We start from the raw sequence: 25391 nt of genomic DNA on the forward strand, positions 1-25391 counted from the left end.
TTTGAATGTGTGATTCACAGTTTTGACAGCAGTGTGTTAGCATTTGAACAAAGTGCTGTAAATCCACAGTGTTGTGCAGGTTGTGGTTAAAGTCATGGGATAAGTGTGTAAAGTTTTGAAAACTGTGTTCAAGCAATGAAAAACGAACTAGAGTTTGGTCCACATGAACTGCTGCTGTGCAGACTGTAGTTAGAGTTTTGCACATGTGACTCCAGTTGTGCCGACTGTCGTTTAGCAATCGAAAAAAACTGTAAGAAAAATCATATTATTAAAATATTTTGACCTTTACCCTATGGCAGGTCTATATTTTAACAGTGGGGTAAGGCCAACCAAAACTGAGTTTAAAGGGGACATTTCACAAGACTTTCACAAGCTTGTGACAGACCTGTTCCTCCAGCTGTTGCTCCAGGCTGGCGATGAGCTCATCTTTCTCCTGTAGTGATGCTTGAAGGCTTTGACAGCGTCTGAAGAGCCGAAGCTCTGAATCAGCTAACGGGACATCCGATGCCTTTAGACGCTCTTCCATCCATTGCACCTGTTACACATAGGCATTAATATGCATATTTATAGTTGATTATAATTATTAAAATCTGAATATTATCAGTATTTACCTGCTGGTTGGCTTCATATGCACGACGTTCTGCTTCCAAAACCTGTGTCTCCAACTGCTGCATCTGAGAAATATAAGTAAATATAAACTGTGAGTGTGCATGTTTCTTTGCACAAGAGTGAGGTTTAGATAAAGGAAGACTATAATGCATAATATTTTCCACGCAGTACTGGGATATGCCTGGCTTAAACTGGTTGTTCAGGCTCTTATCGTGTGTGCTGGTTTTCATTTGTATTTCATATAAAATAGGTATTCCCATCACAGCACAGCAATGCACGGTATGCAGCATTTCCAAATCTTTTTTATCATAACCATGAAGCTATTTTGTATTGAGATGAGCTAAAGTTTTGAAGGTCAAAGCTCTGTTACAGTTATGTGTGCATATAAAACAGCAGTTCTGTAGTGAGCTGTAGGTAAAGCTTCAAAAGGTCATTTAGTAAATGTCTGCCATCATCACCTTTTTCAAACGCATACAAATTCCTCATATTTTGAAGCTCATTTCTTAGGTAAAGCCATTCTCACATCTGCAACATACAGTGACTTAGGGCCCTATTTTAACAATCTAAGCGCATTGTCTAAAGCGCACAGCGCAACATCTAAATGGGCGAGTCCGAATCCACTTTTGCTAATTTAACGAAGGGAAAAATGGTTTGTGGGCCGAGAGCATGGTTGAAAAGGGTGGGTCCTTTGTTTTAATAAGTAATGGGAGTATTTTGGGCGTAATGTGCAATAAACCAATGAGAGTCTCAGCTCTCATCCTCTTTAAAAGCCAGTTGCGCTGGTGCTATGTCTAATCCCTATTTAGATGATGGACTTTGTAAACTGAAAAACTAACCGGAGAAAGAAGATCCCCAGTTTAAGATTAATGTTAAATAATTGTGTTGTTTTCACTTGTATTGAAATTGTTATTTTTTTATTAAAACCTTTAAAACCCGTTTTCTTTTAGTCGTGGAAGTAAAAAAGCAGGCTTTTAATTGCTTTAAATGTATGGCTATCCAATATCATCAAAAAATAATTTACAAGTATGTAAGAAAAGGTTTGTACTCTAAAAATACTTTATTTGTAACAAACAGGAGATAAAGAATTTACAAACGGATCTCCGCACGTTTCAGCACTTGGACAGTGTCGTGAGTTTTTTTTAAGCATTACTTAAAAATGTTTCTCATCTCACCATATCCACAGAGTCATCATATACAATAAATCCGTGAGGTAGCATTTAAAAAAAAATTAAAAAATAAAAACAGATGCATTTGTTTAAAGCAAAGAGTTTATTTACTTACCAGGCTGCAGGTGAAGCAGCTCTTTGTGCCTTCTAACGTCTCATAATCGGTCCTCATTTATGTCCAAGAGACTCAATAATAATCTTTTATGTTCAATCCTTTAATCTTTCATATTTAAAAGCACTTTTGTGCTGCTGCGCATTCATGTATGTAATAAGCAAACCCGCGTTATTGTCCCGTTTATAGGCGCATAGTTCTAATGCGCTCTTTAAATAACAAAAAACATATTGCGCCATTGACTTTAGACTTTAGACCAGTGGCCGGTTGCATAGAACTTTAAGACGAGACTTAAAAGTTAGTCATGAATTTTTTTTGTCAAGACTGATCATAACTGTTTCAAGTATGTTACATAGAAAGGTAGTCTAATTTTAATCTAAATAATAAGACTGATTAGCAATAATTAATTGCTAGTTAGTCAGAATCATTCTTAAGACGCAGTCTTAACGTCATGGCTATGTTTATGCAACCGGCCACGTTTTTGTTGGTCAATGGCGTAGTCTATTTTTGTTGCCTCAAAATAGCAACGCGCCAACAATGCGCCTGAACACACCTCGTTTTCAGACCAGAACGCCCATGGGCGCAAAAGGGGGCGCAAATGCATTTGCTATTTAAACAACGTGGTGCTAAACGTGAAAATGATAATTGCGCCGAATGGAAACTAGCAAAAGACACTTGCATCGCGCATTGCACTGCATTGCGCCTGGTGTAAGATAGAGCCCACAGTTGTTGCCAACCTTTGGAGGGGAAATTGTAAAAATGTTGTAAATGAGTACTGGAGGTCCAAAACACAGAGTCTGTTGTATTAAGCCACAGCCCTACTAAAAAGACAAGCTTAACTAGTCAACCAGTTTAGCCTGGTTTTAAGCTAGTGTAGCAGGCTGGTTTAAGGGGGGGTTTGGACACCTTTTAGTTGGTTTAGCTTTTTATAGGTACTGACCACTGCAGACTGGCAAAACCCCAGTTTTGGAGATGCTCTGACCCAATCGTTTAGCCATCACAATTTGGCCCTTGTCAAATTTCACTCAGATCCTTACACTTGCCCATTTTTCCTGCTTCTAACACATCAACTTTGAAGACAAGTGTACTTGATGTGTTAGAAGCAGGAAAACTGCAGCTCTTGTGGGGTGTTCCCGGTCTCCAGTGGTCAGTACCTATCAAAAGTGGTCCAAGGAAGGAAAAGCGGTAAACCGTTGACAGGGTCATGGGCGGCACGTGGGGAGCCAAGGCTGGACCGTGTGGTCCGATCCAACATAAGTGCTACTGTAACTGAAATTGCTGAAAAAGTGAAAGCTGGTTCTGACACTAAGGTCTAGTGGAGTTTATGCTTCGATGGATCAGGGCTGTTTTGGTGGCATAAGGGAGCCTTACACAATATTAGGCAAGTGGTCATAATGGTGTAACTGGTGCTCATATAGTGATCGCCAATTCATTTTAAGCGGCCCGCATGCAAGCAGTGCACTCTGTATCTTGTATCTGTATCTCAGCTAAAAACCCATCAAATGGTCATAACCGACATTGTGAAAGACTTTGTGCAGGAAAATGCCAGGAAAAATTGTGTTTTGGACAGTTTTTGGCAGTGCTTTTCATCAACAACCTGTTTCTCTTCTCAATAAACAAAACTGAAATATGACATAAAACACTACTAATAATCACTGCTGCACACATGGTTTCCACTGTGAACCATGCAAACATTTTTGGATTTGTATTTGTGTGAATTTGACTGAATGCTTCTGTATCTACTGCACGATCATTTTAGCAGATTTCTTAAGACTTCTTTCACTACGAAATGAATAGGGTCCATAGTACAAAATAATTACTTCAGTATCTCTTAATCTCTTTTTCCGCTCTAGTTCATCTAGACTTATGCTGAAGTACATTTAGTCAAATGTGGTAATAGTATACTTGTTAAAACATGATGGATGATGACATAAATGTGTTAATGTCAGATTGAAATGTCAAGGTCACTCAGACACTGTTTAGGTGTATTAACTGGCAAAAGACCAGCTGTAGGCAAGGATACAACTATCCCGTAGCTTAAGTGAGCCAATGCCTTTCCATTCAAATGGGCTAGTGTACTAAACCAAAGGGTGTGTCACCAAAACACACTGCTCACATTGAGAACAGTCAAAAATACATCACACATTATGGAAAAACCATCTTAGACTGAATGTTGTGTTTTGGAAGTTGGTTTCTAACCGGTCATTACATGGCCTACGCTACTCATTGGCAGACTGACAAGCCACCATGTCCAAAAAAAAAAAAACCCAGCATGACCACTTTAGGTTGGTATGACCAGCTGGCAGAAGGGCAGTTACTGGATCATGATCATTATCAGCTTACTGGTCTGTGGTGCGTTTCCCAAAACCATAGTTGCTAACTAAAGTAGCAACTTTGTTGGTTGCAATGCAATGTCCCATTGCCAACCAACAAAGTTGCTAACAGGTTAGCAACGATGCTTTTGGGAAACGCACTCCAGCTTCAAAACACACCATCAGAGATTCAGAAAATTAACTTACACAAGCTTACTACAGGTACAATATATTCACAGTAGATAATGCATAAACTCCGTAACCTTCATGGGAAGCATTCTGTGTAAACAAGACACAGAAACATTGTCGTAATAGGGCGTGCTGCAATGAGGACGCGTTATGTCAGCTCTTTGACACAGGGATTTAAATGCAATTCAACATTCACGACGACAAATGTCGGCAAACTGCAAAGATCAGGGAGCTCATCAGGGATCATTATGATCCTGTCATAAACTAAAATGCACGCACTTGGTTTCTTGAGAGATTAATCACGGATAACTAGCAAACTTAAGACGCTGTGGAAAAAACCTACCAAGTGCAGGACTTAAAATATGTCATGTCTTTACGGTATGTGTGTGTGAATGCATGCACAGATTCCATAAAATGATTGGCAGTGTGAATGAAACAAAAATCAAACAATCCCGGACAAATGTAATGAAATTCATCCTTCTGTAATTATGAGCCTGTTTATGCATTTGGCATTAGCTTCATATAAGCCATTTAGTGTGCATTCAAGGTATACATTTTATCAGTATGTGTATTCCCTGAGATTAAACCTATGATATTTGCGCTGATAATTCAATGCTCCAATTGAGCAATGGTAGGTAAATTTAAATAATCATCATACAGATGCAACCCAACAAAGCATTAGGGCAAAAGTTTCTGTGGCACTGTATGAGAGCTAGTTTCGTAAACACTCATTTGGGTCATATTTGAGGGATGTGACAAACAGGGCCGCCTTAACCCAATGTGAGGCCCTGGGGCTGAGATGTTTTGGAGGCCCCCCATACCCTCAATTTATAGTCTCATTTAAAAAAAAATAAGTGTAATATCTAGGTAATCTACATCACAAAATGCATTAGTTTCTTTCAATACATAAAACAGTGAGTTTTCCCTCTTTGACCCAGAAAACACCATAATATCATTATTAACATTTCACTGAGCCCACTTAAGCATAAACACAAGACACTTTATTTAACAACCACACACAGCAACTTGTGGTGAAAATAAAACCAAAATGTGTGAGAGTATATATGTTTATAAGCTTTATAGTTTTTGGAATATACAAATTTGCAGAAAATTGCCACTCACTAACTAAATGCTCACCACAGTTTTAAAAATATAAGAAGTTAAAGTTAGTTTTAAAGTGAAAATGCATTAATGTTAACAAAAGATACGTCTTTATAGACAGAATCTTGTTTTTTAATTTGTAGGCTATTGAATATATAGTATGCATTGTATTTACTGTAGTATTTATGCATACTACGCATGTAAAATGAACACGTATGAATATGCACAAAACAGACAGGGAACATACCTGTATATAAGATTTTTAGATAAGGAGATTATAAATATGAATGGTGCGATCAGGGGATGATTATTTGAGATGGTCTTGTCGCGCTTTGACTTGCACATTTACCGTTGCGTAGTCTTTCTAAACCAACAGATGTGTACTGTGAGCTAACATCGCGTCAAACTACATCGCTCCGGCTGCGCACGCGTCACTGATATAAACGCGAGTAAACTTAAACTTTATAACAACTAACAGCATTATGTGCGGGAACTCCTTTCTTTATTTGGCGGCCGCGGCACAGTATCTTGCGCACAGTTGGAGAGACTTCTGCATGCCAGAGACTCAGCTGCACGAGCACAGAGAGAGCGAGCGCGCGCGCGAAAGAGAGAGAGACCTGCAGTGCTTATTATGAAATTTTAGAAATTACTCTTTCATTTGATGGTGGATTATTTCCGTTTCTCTGTCACACTCTGTCTAACATGCAGGAATGCCAAGTTGACAACGCGCACTTACTTACATTACGCAGAATAGAAAAATCTGTTACGTCTGATATTTTATTTCACGGTAAGTTACCACGGACCAATCAGCAGCCATGTAACGTGCAGTTAGAGTGATTGACAGATAACCTGACAAGTTACAAAACAATATAAACGTGAACTTGGGAGGCCCCTGAACTTGGGAGGCCCCTGGGCTTCAGCCCAGGTAAGCCCGTGCATTAAGGCGGCCTTGGTGACAAACAACCTAAATGGTAAAACGAGTTGGATAATACGTTGGTAATTACAAAGGGCTTTAATTCACACAACCCACCGATTTTCAAAATATAACTTAGCACATCCCTAACTCAACCTCCACCATCATTATACCACAACACTACAAACAAACCTGTACATGCTTTCATTTGCTTCCCCCATAAACTTTATATTTTCCATCAAAGCCTCTTAAAATTTTCTATGCCCCCCTTTCCAGCTTCTCTCCATCCCATATGGTTCTGGCTTCAGTCTAGTCAGTCTTCCATTCCATGCATTCCATCCTCGGCCTTCCGTGGCCGGCCCGCCCTGCACCCCTCATCCAGCTCACAAAGCCTGTCTGTATGACAGCCCTCACTACACCACGGCTCAAAATTCCCCAGCGTCACCTCGCCTCCGCTCTCACACTCCACTCGTCTGTGTCCTGCAAACAGGAATGCACCGCAGATCCCAAAATATGGCTGAAATAATATCTATGACTGAAATGATTGCTGAACCGTTTCTGTACCACTGTATGTGACATGCTGATTTTATTGTCAATGTATGGGGAACAACTGATTAAAAGTCAACACAATCCTGATTTTGAATACTTTTATAAGACAAACCAACAATTATAGACCTCTTTTTGCATTTTAATGGGGTGAAAGTCACTCTTTAAGCATATACTTACTATTACATTTACATTATATTTATGCATGTGGCAGATGGTTTCAAAGCGACTTGAATGCATTCAAATGTGTCAATTTAGTAGAGTAGTGTAATCTGTCACTTATGTGTGATCCCTGAACATATAGCTTTAATCCTGTTAAGTCAAAATCTGGGCTTCCATTTAAACGTGAAGCAAATCTTTTTAAAATTCGCAAAAAAACAAAAAAAAAACAAATGTGAATTAGGTGTGCTTCCATCAAGTTGTTCGAACGAATGACGGTGGCATTGGTAACCTAGTAACCAACAGTAAAGAAAACAAGGGACGCTTAGAAAATGAAGACAGGGCTGCATTTAGTTACGATTTGGCAAGTTATAAATATACCAGCAGTGCAGCTTGTAATTGCCAAACCGAATGCTGTGCGCAGAAGAAGAAATGCAGCATTGGCAAGGGCATTGCGACAACGTTGAGCCCATTTATGGTAAAGACAACGTAAGCTGATACAGTTAGACCACCAGTCAATGAGTTTCCATCTCCCATTATTTGCATATACTTTTTTACTTTTTTAGTCAAAAACCACCTCAAGTGAGCGTAAAAACTTTTTTGCAAATTAAAGGTCACGTTCTTCCTGATCTCATTTTTCATACTTTAGTTAGTGTGTAATGTTGCTGTGAGAGCATAAATAATACCTGCAAAATGATAAAGCTTAAAGTTCACTGCCAGGGGATATATTTTCTTTAACAGAATTCCCCTTTGACTAAACTCCGCCCACAGGAATACGTCATATGGTGGAGAAATTTTGAGTGTTTTATCTTAAGCTTGGTATAAATGTTTTATATAAAGTATACTTTTAATGTGTTTTATGGTTGAGGTCTAAATGAATTAAGTTGTCTCTCTGATGCTTGCACATGACAGTGTTTTTCCACAGCTAGGCCGGGATGGGGGACGTGTGACCTTGGTAAGAATAGCAAGATAGCTTTTTGACGCATTAGAAAACAAAGGCATTGTGTTTAACCAGCAATGGCTGTCTTTTTGTGTAGCAACTTAAAGGTTGCAAAGATACAGGCACAGTACAAACAGATTGTTCGAATGGGAGGGCTACTAAAACGGGGGCACTATTTAAATCACTGAAAAACTCAGAACGGGGTCATTGTCATAGTCATTGTGATCATCATTTTACCAATGCAGGTGTATACACCCTATGACCAGTATTGTGTTTCAAGCTGTCTGACACAATTCTTTAATAAAATACTTTGAAGAGAATTTTACATCTCAACCATCTCTGATTCTCCTGAAAAAATCCACGACATTTTGGCGCTGCGAGCAGGGTTACAAGAGAGAACATTGGACAACCGAGTGGGATCGTTCAGAGGCCGTTCACGGTCGGGGGGAGATGTTCTCCAACCTGAGTCGATTGTTTCGTCTTTGTGGGTGTTAAACTGCTAAGGCTGGCCAGCCGCTTGCTTCTTAAATTAAGGTAAGCAAAGCGTTATGGCATTTTTTCACCTGCATTGATGGGATTTTTGACTCTATTTGGAAAACACAGACAGCCCGGCGTTTTCATTTGAATTCCTTAATTCTCTCTGTAACTCATAAACGAACTAGTATTGCGATTAATGAGAAGGGACTTGTGGATGATATTACAAGATAAATTATCTCTAATAGGGAAACCTGGTCTTCCGAGTAAAGCGTACTCTTATCTGAGGGTCAAGAGGACCCAGCTGTGAAACAGTTGATGGAAAATAATATTAACATAGCCAAGAGGGCGTTGACTGTTAATAGCCAAGAGGGCATTTAATTATACTAAATTTTGTTGATTTTATGGACTCAAACTAAAACATTAATTTTGAAACTAAATTTTGTAAAGCCAGTGGGCTGATTTAAATAAGAGTATCTGAGATGAGTACGGATATATCTTTTTAAAGGAAAGAAAAACCAGTGGGTTGATTGTGAGCAGTTTCTTGGTGTAACTGGTTAAGTTACGAAACAAAGTGAGATAAGAGAGAAGATTTTTGTTGAGGGAGAACCAGTGGGTTGCTTAAATGAGTATTTGAGAGTAATTTATCGATGAACTTTGATACTATAAATTGCTCTATGAAACAAATATGAAGAGTTTGCATAGTTTGTGTACCAAGGTGCTTAGAATGTGCAAACGAGGGTGAGCGAGAGAGTCTGGAGTGAGGGAAAAACCAGTGGGTTGCTTGAGTGAGTGTTTATGAGTGCCTCTATCGATGAACTGTGATACTATAGAGAGCTCACTGATATGGACACAGTGTTCAAGGGTGCTTTATCGATGAACTATGATACTATAAAGTATTCTTTGAGACGAACACAGTGTTTAAGGGTAATTTATCGATGAACTATGATACTATAAATTACTCTATCAAATAAACACGGGAGAGACAAGGGAAAAAGCTTCGGTCCAACTTAAAGACACACTATGCAGTTATTTTACCTTAATATAACAGCTTCAAAGTCATTTCGATGGTAAACGAAGTCATAGTATGGCGAATCATCCCCCTGTTGAAGCTCGGGAAGGACGCCGCTACCAAAACCAGCAATGCAAGCTTGAGAGAACCGCCCCTGACAAATCTCGCGAGAATCACGACTTGCTTTACGGCAACGACGTCACACACGTTAGGCTTGTTCGACTTCGTGCAGCGCTGCAAGAACCGGCAGTCGGATGACGTAAAAGTACCGCGAGAATGATCCGAGACGGCACTTTGACGTCATCCGGCTGTTGGTTCCTGCAGCGCTGCACGAAGTCAAACAAGCCTGTAACAACAAGCCTGTAACAACAACTGCACGCGCGCATTTGAGACGTGATGCTCGATGAGGGAAACAGCTAAGAAAATCCGTTCGGAAGAGAGTAGAAAGCGAAAAAGAGAATCTGACCGAGTTAGGAACCGGACAAGAGTCCCACGCGGTCAGGTTTTTACTCGTTGGCGTGGGCTAATAGACAGCCCTGGATGCAAAAGGGATGCTGATCTGGCGATCTTGTTGATGGACAAGTAAGTAAATCTTTTATTTGTAAATTTGTTTGCGGTCTATGTTGTATGTGGTTGCGCTTGCTTGTAGTGTGTATTTTTTTACTAAGCTGTTCATTCATCCAGTGTTGATAATTAGACCAGTAAAATAACTTCAACAAGGGTCTAGCTAGCTTACGATCATAAGAGCATTTAGCAGACTTGCTAACAAACACTCGTTTCTCTTACATGTTTTTTTTGGCCATCTAAACTCAAGTGTTGTGTTGTGATGTGTACGTAGTCATTTGTCTAATTTCGATTGCTTATGGCCAACGAATAACGGCCAATGTTATGAAATAATGCAACGTATACAATTAACTTTGTCAATACATTTTGTAATGTTTACATTACAATTAAAAAAGAAATGAAATTATACAGTAGACATAACGTTAGACTATAGACTGTTTACTTGTGATTAAGCTGCAATCTTGTAAAAACGTAATAAGCCAGCAAACGCGGTAGGCTACTTTTATTATTATATGCCTACTCTACACTTGGCATAAACTTCATATTATCCTATTACCATCATCTGTAGTTTAGTAGACATGCAGTAGCCTAATATTTGTATGAAACTGTGAAACATTCCCTGGTCATTATCTTCGAAGTCCATCTCAAGCCCAACACTATCCTAACAGGTACATACAGAGTGGGCGTGCGAAATTACGACAGTTGCAAGTTTTCCCCAGTGACTCTAGGGGTCGCTGTTTGACAAAAACATCAAACTGCATGGAATGCCTTTAAAGTTAAAAAAGTGTTTATTAATTGTTGCATGGTAAGGATTTACCATAAGTGAATTGTTTTAGAACAACCCAAGAGGATTTCTGCATTTTATTAAACCCATATGAGAATTTTGATTTTGAAAGTTAGGGGTAAGAGTTATCCTGTGTGAAAAATATTGTCCATGATTGAATGTCAGTTGTTACTGAAAACATTGAATTTTGGTGGAACCTGAAATCTCTATCTGATATTGAAAAGTCATTATTGAGTGTATTTGATTTGACAAAAAAAAAGTTAACAGAAGGAAGTTTAACAATTAAAACAGAAGACTCTGAGATCAATACAGTTACGTCTGCATTTAAAATAGCCCAATTAATCAGAGAGATATTTTGTGTTAGTTTTAGTTGGCCTGAAATAAGAAGTTTTTCCAGTTGTAAGATTAATGTGTCAAAGACAATTGTGGGATATAGAGAACTGAGCATTGTAAGAGCTAAGTTTAAGTTTGAATCAAATCTTAAAAGTGGTTGTGTGACAGATAAAGTGACTGGTGAAAAGGAGATCATTTACATACTTGTGGGACCCTTTGTGATTTATTCCAGTTGCCTGACTGGAACATCCTATAGTGCAGAGAAGTGCATTGATTTATTGTTAAATAAATAAAGCAAACAACCATTCAGTGTAACATGGAAGCAGCAACCAAAGAATTAGAGCGTGCTATCACTGTGGCCCCGGTAGAATGGTGTAACTTACAAGACAAAGGCTTTGATGGTAAAGCATTGGCTAAGTGGTGTAATGATCTAAAATGGTATACTAGAAGTAACAAATATAAGAAAGGAGAGCAGCCTCCCTTTCACTGGCCAGAACAGGGAACGTGGAATAAAGAAAAAATTAAGAGTATGAAAATTTGGATGACTAATTATATAGCTAATCAGGATTTGAAAACCAAGAAAGATGGAAAGAAGAAAAAGAGAAAAGCTTTGTTAGATGGAATGGAATTGTGGGAACAAGCTAGAGGTTGCTGGAGTAAGGAAGCTGAAAGAGTGATGGCTGATAGAGAAGACATCAGAGTTCAAGAGCTGGCAAAGCACAACGAAAGAACAGAAAAGACAAGATTGCTAGAACAGCCAGTAGACACTGCAAACCAATTACCTGTGGTAACAAAAACAGTTAAGCCACCGCCCTATGTACTGCCCACTGCCTCTGCCTCCCTCAATCCATGCCCCCCATTTACCACACACACAAACAGCCCTCCCTTCACAGCTCTCTCTGAAAGTCACCCTCCCTTTCCCGCTCTCTCTGAGAGTCACCCTCCCTTTCCCACTCTCTCTCAGAGTCGCCCTCCCTACACTGCTCTCACTCCAGCCCCAACCACCTCTGTTGCTTCACCAAATGCTAGCACACTGTATCCAGTTATTAAAGGAACTATGCAGCTTAAAGGGGAATTAGAAGTTGAGGGAGATGTGGAACTGTATGATGAGATCCATAGAGGCAAAGAAGGATCATTCGGTGAACAAAGTCAGGCAGCAGAAGGAGCTAGTCAGTATACCAGGACTCATTTAGAACATTTGGACCGACTAATTGAACAGAGAGCAAAGGAAATAACAGAATTAACTAAAGAGGTGAAGTCTTTGGGTTTAGCAGGGCTATCGCAGGACAGAGAGCTGGGTAAAAGATTACAAGAAGAAGAAAGGATGATTTTGGAGCAAGAAAGGCAGGATAGAGAAATAGCAAAAGAAAGGGTGCTTAAGCAACAAAAGGTCAGGGCATTGCAGGCTATGGAAAAGAGAAAGCGAGAAACTGATGACTGGCTAAATATGAAAATGACACAAGAGTACCCAGCCTCTAAAGGTGGTATAGATATGACAAAAATGTCAGGACCTGATGGATTAAGAACTTACAGAGCTAAGATGTTAGTAGAGGAGAGAAACAGAGATTTGGAGTATAGGGACACATTAACTTTAGACTTTGACCCAATAGAGGAAAGATCCCCATTATTGAAAAGCACCCCTAGAGGTAAAATAAATGAACAAGGTGTGAGTGTATTTCCGTTGCGTATTGAAGGGAAAACAGCTGTGTATGTCCCATGGGCTCATAGGGATTTAGAGACTATAATAAATCTGTTGCCAAGTTTAAGAGATTGTGCTGGTCCCTGGATCGGTGCGTTGGAGAAAGAGACGCAAGGTACAAGATTGGCGGTGGGTGACATAAAAGCCTTACTGGCAAAAATCACTAGTTTGAGGGAAATGGAGGATGTGTTGTGGTCAGCAGGTATGGGACAGAGTGTGGTTTCGTCTGATTTTGACGGCCAGGCTCTTGACTGTTACAGAGGCAGACTTTGGGGTGCCTTGAGAACTGAGTTCCCTGTCAAGTTTGACAGCACCAAACTGACCCCCACTGCACTGGGTCAGGAGGACTGTGCACTGTGGATTGCTAAAAACATGCAAACTTGGAGAGGGCAGGGGCTGAGAAAAGATCCCACTGACCCAAGAGACTTTGAAACCAGACTGTTCAGAAAGGAACTGCTGGACGCACTGCCAGTGTCTGTGCAAAACAAACTGAGTGACACCCCAGGGCTAGATGCAATGCCACACAGCCAGTGGGTGGAGACCCTGAAACACCATGCTTCCAAACACCAGAAACACGAAAGAGACTTAGAGCAACAAGCTAAAGAGACTATACGAAAGCTGGCTCAAGTTAGCCTGGAAGAAAAGAAAAGACACAAAGACATTAGTAAGGCCCCCAGGGGAACCTATGTAGTGGGATGGGCAGGGTCATATGAGTCAGCGAGCCACTCTCAGGGCGAAATGGTTGCAACACACCCTCCTAACAAAGCTGAACAGGTAGCTGATCTGCCAAAACAAGCTGCGGATCAAACCCAAAATCAGAACCCATGGCAGCACCCCCAGGGCGCAGCCCCATCTCTACCAGTAGTTGTGAATGTAATGGCACCTAGTGGGCAGAGTAGATGAATTATTTTTCGAAGATGGCCAAGGGGCAGAGGAAGGGGATATTTTCAGAACAGGGCATCCGCTGATCTGGGTCCATATTTCGGGCAAAACAATGTTTGCTGGGGATGTGGGGAAAATACTCATGCTAGGCGTGACTGTCCAAAAAACCCATGAAAGCAATAGGGGTGTTCGGAGGGTCCAATTAACCAACAGGTAGCATTATCCAAAAATGATTGGGAAGAACCGAAATTAACATGCATAATTAATGGAGTGAAAATTGAATGTTTAATTGACACCGGGGCTACATGCAGCTCAATTGATCCAAAATTGGTACCTGGGGTTGTTGCATCACAATCATCTGTTAGAACAATGGGATTCTCTGGAAAAAGGAAAAACTGTTGTAAATCAATTTCTGATGGCACCTCAGGTTCCGATCACATTAATTGGAACGGTCATTTTGTGTAAATTAGATGATACCATCAAAACCGCACCAAAGGGATTAAAATTGCAGTGTCTAACCAAAATAACTAAACAGGAATTAACCCCTTTAATTAGACCAGAAGTATATTGGATTGGGAAATTAGAAAAAAAAAATGATGGCGGCTGCCAGAGAAAAAACTAAAGATTTTCAGGGACGAAAGCCAAGATTTGAGGGTCACTGTACAATGAAATATTGCATCAAAGGAGAGGATTTAAAGTATGAACAAAGATTCAAATTAGGAGAAGGAATTGAGTTGAGAAGTGAAGGAGTGTTGGTTTGTGAGGCTGGAGTAGCAGTGAGGATCAGCAGTTGTAAGCTAGATAATTTTGCTGTGGAAGGAAGCCACCCCAATGTGACAGTGTGGGTGTGGGGAAATCATAGGGCTAGGGACCTAGAACCTTATGTGAAAAAGCCATATTCCATTGAATGGGAAGAAGGAGAGAAAGGCTGGATGGAGAACAGGGAGCTAGGTTGGTATCTAATTCCAAATGACTAAGACAGGTATACAGCAGAAGCAAATAATTTTACAGAACAGCAGCACAAAGGAGCAGGTAATTGTATTGTTTAACCAATTGCTAAAAGATAAGCTAGTTATCCCGAGAGATGAGAGGGAGTATGGTTGAAATATGTAGATGATATTTTGACAGCACACAACAACAGAGAGGGGTTTGATAAATTAACAGACAGTTTTGAACAGTGGATAAAAAGTATCAAAATAAAAGCTGATATTGGCTAAAACCAGTGTACAATACCTAAAAAGAGTAATCTTTGAAGGGCAAAATTAAATTTGTGACAAACACCACAGAACCATGTTTGACTGTCGATGTCAAAACACAGTGAAGCAAATGATGGCATTAATGGGAGCCACAGGGTGTTGTAGTTCATACCAGAGTTATTACCAGAATATGCCAGTAGGGTCAAGTAATTTAGGGAATTAAAATGTAAGGACATGGGAAAAAATCTGACAGATGTTGTTATATTGTAGAGAAGACACACCGCAGGTTTGTATGACAGAAGGCATTGAAGAGATGAAACTGAGAGCAGATTTGGGTTACGAAGGGGATCCTGGTTACAAGTTTGTTGATGGTTCATGCTATAAAAATGAGATAGGTCAGAGTTGCATTTGATAAAGTGTGATCCTGGGAGATCCAGTGACTGACAGATTTAAAGTTTTGAGGTGTAAGAGGATGAGGCATGGGCACATGTCTGCCCAGTGTGCAGAGTTAATGGCTTTAATTGAAGCATGTGAAATTGGAAAAGGTTTGGAAATCAATGTAAATACTGATATGTGGTAAAATGGGTTTAAGAGAAGTAATGGCCACCCAATTAAGTGTGCAGCACACACAAAAGGAGATTCATTTATTGACAAAGGAAATGAAAAAGGGGATGAGGAAGCAAAATTAGGAGCGGCAAAACCAGAGCGAGCTGAAACCATGTCCATGGTAGTGACAAGGTCAGGTAAAAAGACTGAAAGTGAACAGGTGAGCATTTCCGCAGACGTAACTGTAGATGAAATCAGAGACATGCAAAATAAAGTGTAACAAATTGAAAAGATGGAGTGGCAAAGCAGAGGTGTTGCTAATGTAAAAGGTTTGTGAAGAACAGAGCAACAACAATTAGTAATTCCATCTAGAATGGAGAAAATGGTAATGGTGAACGCGCATGGTAGTGAACATTGCGCGAGGGGGGAGATGATAGATAAGATTTTGAGACAACAGGGTTTCTGGTTTATCAATATGCAAAACAAAATTAGTGAATTTTTGTCAGAGTGTGACATATATATGAAAAGAAATGTCAAACCAGCAGTACATCCAATGTGTCTGTTTCCAAGTGTGGAAGGACCATTTGTGCATTTAGTGATGGATTTTGCAGATATGATCCACCCAATTAAGGAGAAAATGTGTTTTTTCGAGATGGACAGAAGCTTATCCAGTGTGAACGCAGAGTGCGCAAGCAGTGGCTGGAGCACTTAAGAGGGAAGTGGTCCCAAGATTTGGGCTTCCCAAGGTATTGCAGGCAGATAATGGACCAGGATTTCAGGCCAACCTGTTGAGAAAAGCACTTGCTAGGGTAGGAATAACCCAAAAATTTGGATCAGTGTATCATCCACAGTCTCAAGGGGCGGTTGAGAGGTGTAATGGCATACTTAAAATCAAAAATAGCCAAAATCTGTGCACAGACTAAACTAAATTGGGTTCAGGCCTTACCAATAGCGCTCATGGCCATAAGATCTAGTACTAACAACGAAACGCGTTTATCCCCTCATGAAATGGTCACAGGGAGACCAATGTTCAAAGCTAATCAAAATGAAGTGAATTTGGAGCATGAGGAGGATCTAAAAAATAAAATTAATGAATATACTGCTGAACTAATGAGAAACCATGAAGCTATTTTACAGATTGAAAGCAGGCCCAGAGAGACACCTGGTGACGAAGAAACTGCAAAACCTTTTCCTGTAGAAACCTGGGTGTAGATCAAAGTTTACTAGCGTAAGTGGGATGAACCCAGACGAGAAGCCCCATATGAGGTCACAGAAGCTAGCCCAACATCTGTTAAGGTAAAATGTTCCAAATTGTGGTATAATACTCATTGCTTCCAGGTACCAGAGAAGACGACCGCCGGCGACTGTCTCCATGTCATTATGTTGAAATAACCATATGATAAATAAACACTGTAACCGTATTTTTTAGATAGTGATGTGATGAACCATAGAAACTGGATTTGGAGATCACAATGAATGGGTAATGTATGATCAAAGCATTTAAGGATATGGAGGATGACGATTGCATGAATGTTGTTTATTTGTTTATAATAATGAAAATGTTTCTCCCACCAAATATACAGGCCTATAAGAATAATTATACATGTTTTAAGATAACCATTTCACAGATGGGTGGTGCCAAAGAGAAATTGATGTTACAAATGACAAAGATGAATTGGTTTGTAGGCCAGACCACAGAAAGGGCAGACGTATGGTGAATGTGTGTTGACATGAATTTAAGGCCAAGTTTGAGAGTAAATTGGAAGGGAACCTGTACCCTTGTACAATTAATAATGCCATTTCAAATTCCTTTTCAATACCTGATTTTGGGAGCCTACATGATAAAATAAGTGTTAAGAGTATTAACAGACAGAAAAGAAATCTGCCTGGTGGATCTTATGATAATATGTGTATATAGAATGTACAGTATATAGATGCCATAGGGGTTCCAAGGGGGGTGCCAGATGAATACAAAGTGAGAAATCAGATTGTTGCAAGTTTTGGGTCAATTATTTTCTGGTGGTCAACCCTCAATAAAAATGTGGATTGGATTAATTAATTGTATTACGTTAAGGGGATAACTGAACAAATGGGACTAACGTCACTGATGGCACAACAAAACAGGCTGGCATTAGATATGTGGTTGGCTGAAAAGGGGGGTGTTTAAAAAATTATAGATAATGGATGCTGAAAATTTATTTCTGATAATACTGCCCCTGATGGGAGCATTATAAAGGCATTAGAAGGTTTGACCGTCTTGTCAAATGAATTGGCTGAGAACTCTGGGGTAGATGATCCGTTTACAAAAATGATGGAAAAGTGGTTTGGGAAGTGGAGTACACTGATAACTTCTTTACTGATGTCAACTGCTGTAGCTGTTGATATCCTTGCATTGTGTGGTTGTTGTTGCATACCATGTGTCAGGGGTTTGATTGAGAAAACTATCGACAAAGGAATGGGTAAGATAATGTACCAACGGGTACAAATTAATGAGGACGACGAGGGAGATAAATTTGAGGACAACATCCATGTGTGATGGGAAACCAACGAGGCTCTAGTACCCTCCTCCCTCACACGGCCCTCTACGCGTGCAAAGCGCATGGGTTGAAGACCGTCGAAAGCTGGAAGATGCACACTACACATATACATATAGAATTCATGTTTCTTAGAAAGACTCTGTGTGGACTGCCCACCAGAGCAAAACACTCTCATGTGAGAATCATTATGTTACTGTTCATGTTAAACTGGACATAGGGTGTCACCTATACTAATGCATTTATTCTTTTTTATTAACATTTATAATTTTTTGCGTTTGTTATCATTTATTAACAAGGTATTTTCTTTTGCATTTATTATTTTTATTACAAGTTATAATCTTTTATTAGTAATGCAAGTTGCAAACCTGAAGTGTGTGTAAAATAGGGAAAGGGATGGTTTTAAGCATCACTGTCCACGGTGTGATGACAGTGTAACAAGCCTGGTAAGTGACTGATGGTCCAGGAATCTCCTGGGGGTGGAGGTAAAACATCCACCTAGCACGGCTTACCAGAAAGTGAAAAGAATTTTTTGAAAACATGATATGCTTGCTTTAGATTTAAAATTGAATGTTATGTTATTTTTTTATATGTTGTTAATCATTACTTTTTTTACAGGTTGTTAATTATCATTTAAAGGATAACCGGTGTGAAATGACTGTTGAAACTAGAAAAGTGACTGAGGGTCTGGCCCGAACTGTCAGGGGTATTTTATTCTTTGATTCTTTCTTTAAAGTACCTAGCCCGGCTTCTCTGGTATCATCAGTCGTATTTGCAGGGTGGTTATCGAAAACATTTAGTTTCCGAAGGGGGGAGATATGGTGGAGAAATTTTGAGTGTTTTATCTTAAGCTTGGTATAAATGTTTTATATAAAGTATACTTTTAATGTGTTTTATGGTTGAGGTCTAAATGAATTAAGTTGTCTCTCTGATGCTTGCACATGACAGTGTTTTTCCACAGCTAGGCCGGGATGGGGGACGTGTGACCTTGGTAAGAATAGCAAGATAGCTTTTTGACGCATTAGAAAACAAAGGCATTGTGTTTAACCAGCAATGGCTGTCTTTTTGTGTAGCAACTTAAAGGTTGCAAAGATACAGGCACAGTACAAACAGATTGTTCGAATGGGAGGGCTACTAAAACGGGGGCACTATTTAAATCACTGAAAAACTCAGAACGGGGTCATTGTCATAGTCATTGTGATCATCATTTTACCAATGCAGGTGTATACACCCTATGACCAGTATTGTGTTTCAAGCTGTCTGACACAATTCTTTAATAAAATACTTTGAAGAGAATTTTACATCTCAACCATCTCTGATTCTCCTGAAAAAATCCACGACAGTCAGTCATCAGCTAAACTCAAATGGCTCTGCTAAAGGGGAATCGCACACCGGCCGCGCAGCTCAGCGCGGTGCCGGTGTGCGTATACTCATAGAAAACAATGTGTTCAGTTGATTTAGAACGGCGCCGCGCTGCGCGGCGCTGAGCAGCACGGCCGATGTGCGATCCCCTTAAGCTGCTATCGAATCACAACACAATAAACAAACTACACAATCAGAACTCATTACGTATTTCTGAAGGAAAGACTTCATAGAACAAGGAAGACATCAGACCGTTTTTAGGACAGTGAAAACAGCAGTAAACATAAGTAAATTTTGTGTGAAAATAACGCATTTTTTTACACATGAAACATGAACACATGTTATTTTGTGCACTGTAACACAATCAAAGCTTTTAAAACACAGAAAGGACAAGACCTTTAAGGAATTTTTATTCAGAACATAGCGTTTCTATCACTCGTTTCTTATGCGATACTTCAAAATACGCATAAAATCAGCAAGAGACAAAATCGCCTACTGTAATACTTTATAGTGGGTGAAAATCAGTAGGCGAGGTGAGTAGTATGTCCAAATGTATAGTTTTTTAAATGTATTTATTTATTTTATATTATTTTAGCCCCATATACGCACCATAATGTTTGAAAACCAGTAGGCAAAAGTATACGAATGACTTATTATTATTTTCAGCAAGACTTAGAAGAGTGCATTCGATGGACACTTTAAAACCAGAGTATAGGCTGTTGAACACAGCTTTGCAAAGCATAGTTTAGTTGACTTGTACCTGTACACTGTCATTTGAAACATGCCCATTGCGACAAAATGCGATACATCTGGGCTACGAACTATTCTCCTGTGTGTGTGCATACCGGTATGGCGGTATACCATGATATTACAGTTTTTCTCAGTCGCTTTGGTACATTTCTCGAACCATACTCACAATTTGCAAAACAGTAAGTGCATTTCCCAAAACAAATCGTACAAATAGCAACCGTTGATTAACTGCAAAAGCCACTCTCTTACTCAAAATACTTCATCTCTCAAAAGTATATTATCTGTGTCAATGAAGATGTCAGTGCCATCAGAATGACAAGTCCTTGAGTCATTGTGTACGGATAAAACAGTCAAATTGTTAAAGGAACATGCCAACATTTTGGGAATTTAGCTTATTCACTGTATTCCCCAGAGTTAGATAAGTCCATACATACCTTTCTCATCTCCGTGCGTGCTGTAACTCTGTCTGACGCAGCCCCCGCTAGCTTAGCTTAGCACAAAGACTGGAAGTGAATGGCTCCAGCTAACAAACTGCTCCCAGTAAGTGACAAAATAACGCAAACATTTTCCTCTTTATATATTGTGATTTGTATAGTCACACCGTGTACAAATAACAAGGTCATATGAGACAAAGTCATAACAGTATATATATATATATATATATATATATATATATATATATATATATATATATATATATATATATATATATATATATATATATATATATATATATATATATATATATATATATATATTGGTCGGAGTAATTTGCTCGCAGCGGAGAGTTCGATCAGAGTTGTGCAAATCACTCCGCCCAAGTAGCAGTGCTTCGCCTTCTGAGAATATAGTTTCCAGTATGTATACTGTTAAAAGATGGATGTGTCTCATATCACCTTGTTATTTGTACACGGTGTGACTATACAAACCACAACACATAAATAGGAAACTTTTTATGTTATTTTGTCACTTATTGGGAGCAGTTTGCTAGCTGGAGCCATGCTAAGCTAACCTAGCGGGGGCTGCGTCAGACTGAGTTACAGCATGCACAGAGATGAGAAAGGTATTTATGGACTTATCTAACTCTGGGGGATATGGTGAATAATCTAAATACACAAAATGTGGGAGTGTTCGTTTAAGTAATGTTGTCAATATAACAGCTTACTCTGAAGTGATGTTCTGATGTAAACTATGGCTTAAGTTTGACGACAACTATTGTGAACTGTAAGTTACACCTTAGTATAAGTTCTGTGGGAGTTTTATTGCAAGAGACTGGAGAAAATTCACATTTATGCTTTTATTGTTTGTATTGTAATTCGTTGACAGACCATGTCATTGCCATACAGAAAGGAAAAGACAGCAATGCAAAGCCCAAAAAAAACAAAAAAAAACAAAAGTAGAATTGTGAAAATTGGACAATAAGGAAAACTGATGTAGGAATAACACTGAAGTCTTCCTATACCTCCTGACCCAGCAAGCATGTTTGGCTAAAACAAGGCTAAATTTGGGCTGTCAGTGAAAGTCTAATAGACGTCTAACCATAGCCCAAAAATAGACAATGTAAATACTTTTAGATCATGTAAAAGAAATTAAAGCAAACACCTTGAACACCTGTTGACTTTGCTTACATGTTGGAATATCATACATCTTCAAGTTTTTTGCATCCGTCTTTAAAGATGGATATCCAGTTTGCAAGAAATGTGGACAAAAAAAGTGGCTGCAAAAGGAGGAAATACATCAGAGGGAATCCCGAAATCCAGTCATGAAAATCGGCCATAAATTGGAAACGGATTTGTGTTTAATTTTCTGCCGATCTGTTTTCGGACACAAAGCTGTTATATAAATGCACCTATGAAAGAACCTGTCTTGAGAAAAGTCTCGGTGGCATTTTCTTTTTGTTTAATCTCATTACAATGCCTGATAAAGGGCTGTTTATGAGTGCACATGTCTGCTTTGTTTACATGTTAACGCTGGTAACCTCTCTCTCGCCCACGCACTCGCTCTCTCTCTCTCTCACGCGCGCTCTCGCTCTCCATCTCGTTCTCTCACTAAAGCCCATTTAAGTGATTTATATTAGAATTCAATTTTAAGTTGATTACACGTAGGCCATATCTAAAAAGAAATAAATTATTCCTTATTTTGTGCAAATGAGAAATACAGCTTTATTTTGTCTTTATTTTTTTCAAAAGTTTATTTTTTTCCAAAAAAAGATTGATGTAATAAACCAAATGTTCAACCAAAAACCATATCTGTTTTCATTCATTTAAGGGTCATTATAGCTTATGATTATAATAATAACAATGATTTAATATCATATACCGTGAAAGTTTCTGAGACAATTATCATACCGTGAAAATCGTATACGTTACAACCCTATGTGTGACATACACCTACAATGTATGCAATGTTTTAAAAATCTGGCGATGTGCACAGATTTTTTTTTTTTTAAAGAGGCCATACTTCGGCCTTTACTATCCCGTCTAGGTCTGGGTTTGAGTCCCAGGGACTACACAAACTGATAAACTGTATACCTTAACTACACTGTCAAGTTGATTATATGCTGAATGCATAATTGCAAACCTAAATCTCCTGTGACCCCATTTGCACCTCTGGAGACCTCACATCACTCACCGCCTAAAAACCCACAATCTTAAAAAACTGTACTATTACATTGAAAAACTACACAAACTAATCTATTTTGCATCAGGTCATAAACAGGAAGTGGTGTAACCACTGAATTCCACTTCACGTGCTATTTCATGTCGTTCTTTGGATGGCTCGAGAGTCTGCTACTGTTTCTTTGCATGATGAATAATTGTTGTCTGGTTGATTCATTCCAACTTACAGGAAGTAAACCGGGAGAGAAAATGACCTACATTTTCCAACAAACCACCCTTGGATCAGCATATACGTGTGTGTTTGTGTATGTCTTTCAAATGCTAACATCCTGTATAGCACACAGTGTGTTTATGAAGCCAGGCATTTCCTCCCTTGGGAATCTTAGCGTTTAAAGGACAGTTTGTTTTGCCACTCTGTTTGTCTATCTCTCTCGTCCTCTTTCACTCCCTCTCTCATCCTTTCACTCTCATAGACCTCCTCATCCTTTCTACCGAGTTCAAAGTTTGTCAATTTCCTGAGACCTAATCCTCCCATTCAGCCTTCAGATAAGCATTGTCTTTTTCCACAGGACTGATCTGTGCCGGTTTATCAAACCAACAGCAATCTTTATTTTCACTGCCCAACTGATTCAGGACCTGTGGTGAGTGTAAAGGGGGCCTAATGTAGGTCAACATTTAATGGTATATATTAATTGCTTCAATAAGAGACTGCATCCACATGTTGGGCAGGGGAGGAACAGTAAATTCAGCCACATGTACTCCCAACTGCTAACAACAGCACACTGATAACAATTACAATGAGATTCTTACAGGATGAAATCATACACACGCCTCAGTACTAAAGAGGCAAGAGGTTACGATGGAGTAATGGGTGATTTAAAAATGCTTCACAGAATTAAGATTAGTTAAGGGTAATATTATTGCAACTAATATTTACCTAGATCTCTTTATGTGAAAGAACGTACTGTACTATGATAAAGTCAAAAGTTCTCCATATTGAAACAAACATTTATTGAAACTACAGTACGCTGAACTAGATGGCGATTTAGTGTCATGTAAAGCAAAATAAATAAATAAATAGGGGTGTGATGGATCACAAAACTCATGGTTCGAATCACATTATGGTTTCTGAGGCACGGATGGGATAATTTTTCGGATCATAAAAAAAAGAAAAAAGGGGGGTGGGAAAAATCTAATAACAAATAAAGTAATCACAAACATTTATAAAAAAGAAGAAAGTTGCACATTAAGTAAGGTCTAACATTAGCATTAGGTACAGAAATGGAATCAAATGAATATGAACACTGTCTTTATTGTTTAAATTAAATATAATTATTATTTTTTTTGGAGCTATTAAAGTGATTTTCTCTTTGTCTTGGGTTGTTTGATAAACATTAATGACACAAACTTAAGTAGGTTAATTAACGTTGCTGTCTCTTTAAGACCAAATAAGCACGGACTGGGTTCTGATTCTAATGTAATACATACACTTAAGACATAAACAAATGTTTTTATTAGAAAAATAATGCTGTGGAGGTCATTTTGTTTGTATGTGCCCTGTCAAGAACAGAAAGATTTTATGTTCTTTGAAACGCGTCTATCTGCGTGCGCACTTTTGAGTGCCCTTAAACCTGTGCACACACACAGACGGAAGGTGAATTCCAAATGGTGCAGCATAAACCGTTGTTTTTCATTGTTTTATTCGCCAAATGTATTTTAATCGACTACATGAGACACAGTTGCGCAACTCTCGCTAAAGTTTACACATCAAGAGTTCTGCTCTTTGAAGGGATAGGGATGATCACGTCTGACTGGAGCTGGACCGGACACATTCAACCGCATGTGCGTCTGTTTGTACAGAAAGCTGCTCACTTTAGTGCCTTTTTGTGTTTAAATTGTTTAAAATCACTTGAATGTTAACATTTGCGAGGCTTTGAAACAGGCTTTCCCTGTTTAAATGTGCGTATAAATCCGCGAATTGCATGCGAGCCGAACCGTGGGTCGTGATCCATACGGATAATGCATCAACTGTGATCCGTCACAGGACTATAAATAAAACATGTATGGGAATAAAGTCAAACCTTTTTAAGAATAAAGTCAAAATTGCAAGAATAAACTTGAAATATTTTGAGAATAAAGTCTTAAAGGTGCAGTAGAATGTAAAAACTGATGTAAAACTGTATTCACCTTGGCATAGATGAATAATATTCAGTTCTGTATATGGTTATGACCCTTGGTTATGAAAGTGTGACCCTTAAACACTTTCTAATGTGAACCCTGTGCATGTAAAAGACTGCTGGAAAACAGGCCAATCTTATACCTCATATTCAGTATCTTCGTCTGATACAGGCTCAAACATAAGGTCTGTTTATACACACACATACAAAGCTACTGATAGGAGCTGCTCTGTGAAACGGCCAATCAGATCAGACCTCAACATTAGTATTCATGACCCTTAAAAAAAGGTAATAATAGACCATTTCATTCTGGGGACTAATCCTAGGGTTGTAAATAGACATGTAAAACAGTCTCTGGATAATTTTTGCACTTAATAAAGCCACATACCTTCTATGTAGAGATCAATGTAACA

At 39.0% G+C, this 25391-nt stretch overlaps 1 protein-coding gene across 1 annotated transcript in view; it reads right to left on the reverse strand.

Annotated features, from left to right (window-relative positions):
- plekhh2 (pleckstrin homology domain containing, family H (with MyTH4 domain) member 2) overlaps positions 1-25391 on the reverse strand; it is a 50962-nt gene that overhangs the window by 20098 nt on the left and 5473 nt on the right. Inside the window, exons 3-4 of the mRNA XM_065297335.2 lie at positions 612-674; positions 386-535 (exon numbers count right to left, since the gene is read on the reverse strand). Of these exons, the coding sequence (XP_065153407.1) occupies positions 386-535; positions 612-674 (213 nt within the window). The remainder of the gene's footprint in view (positions 1-385; positions 536-611; positions 675-25391) is intronic.

This window comes from Paramisgurnus dabryanus, chromosome 20, assembly GCF_030506205.2.
Source record: "Paramisgurnus dabryanus chromosome 20, PD_genome_1.1, whole genome shotgun sequence".
NCBI lineage: Eukaryota > Metazoa > Chordata > Actinopteri > Cypriniformes > Cobitidae > Paramisgurnus > Paramisgurnus dabryanus.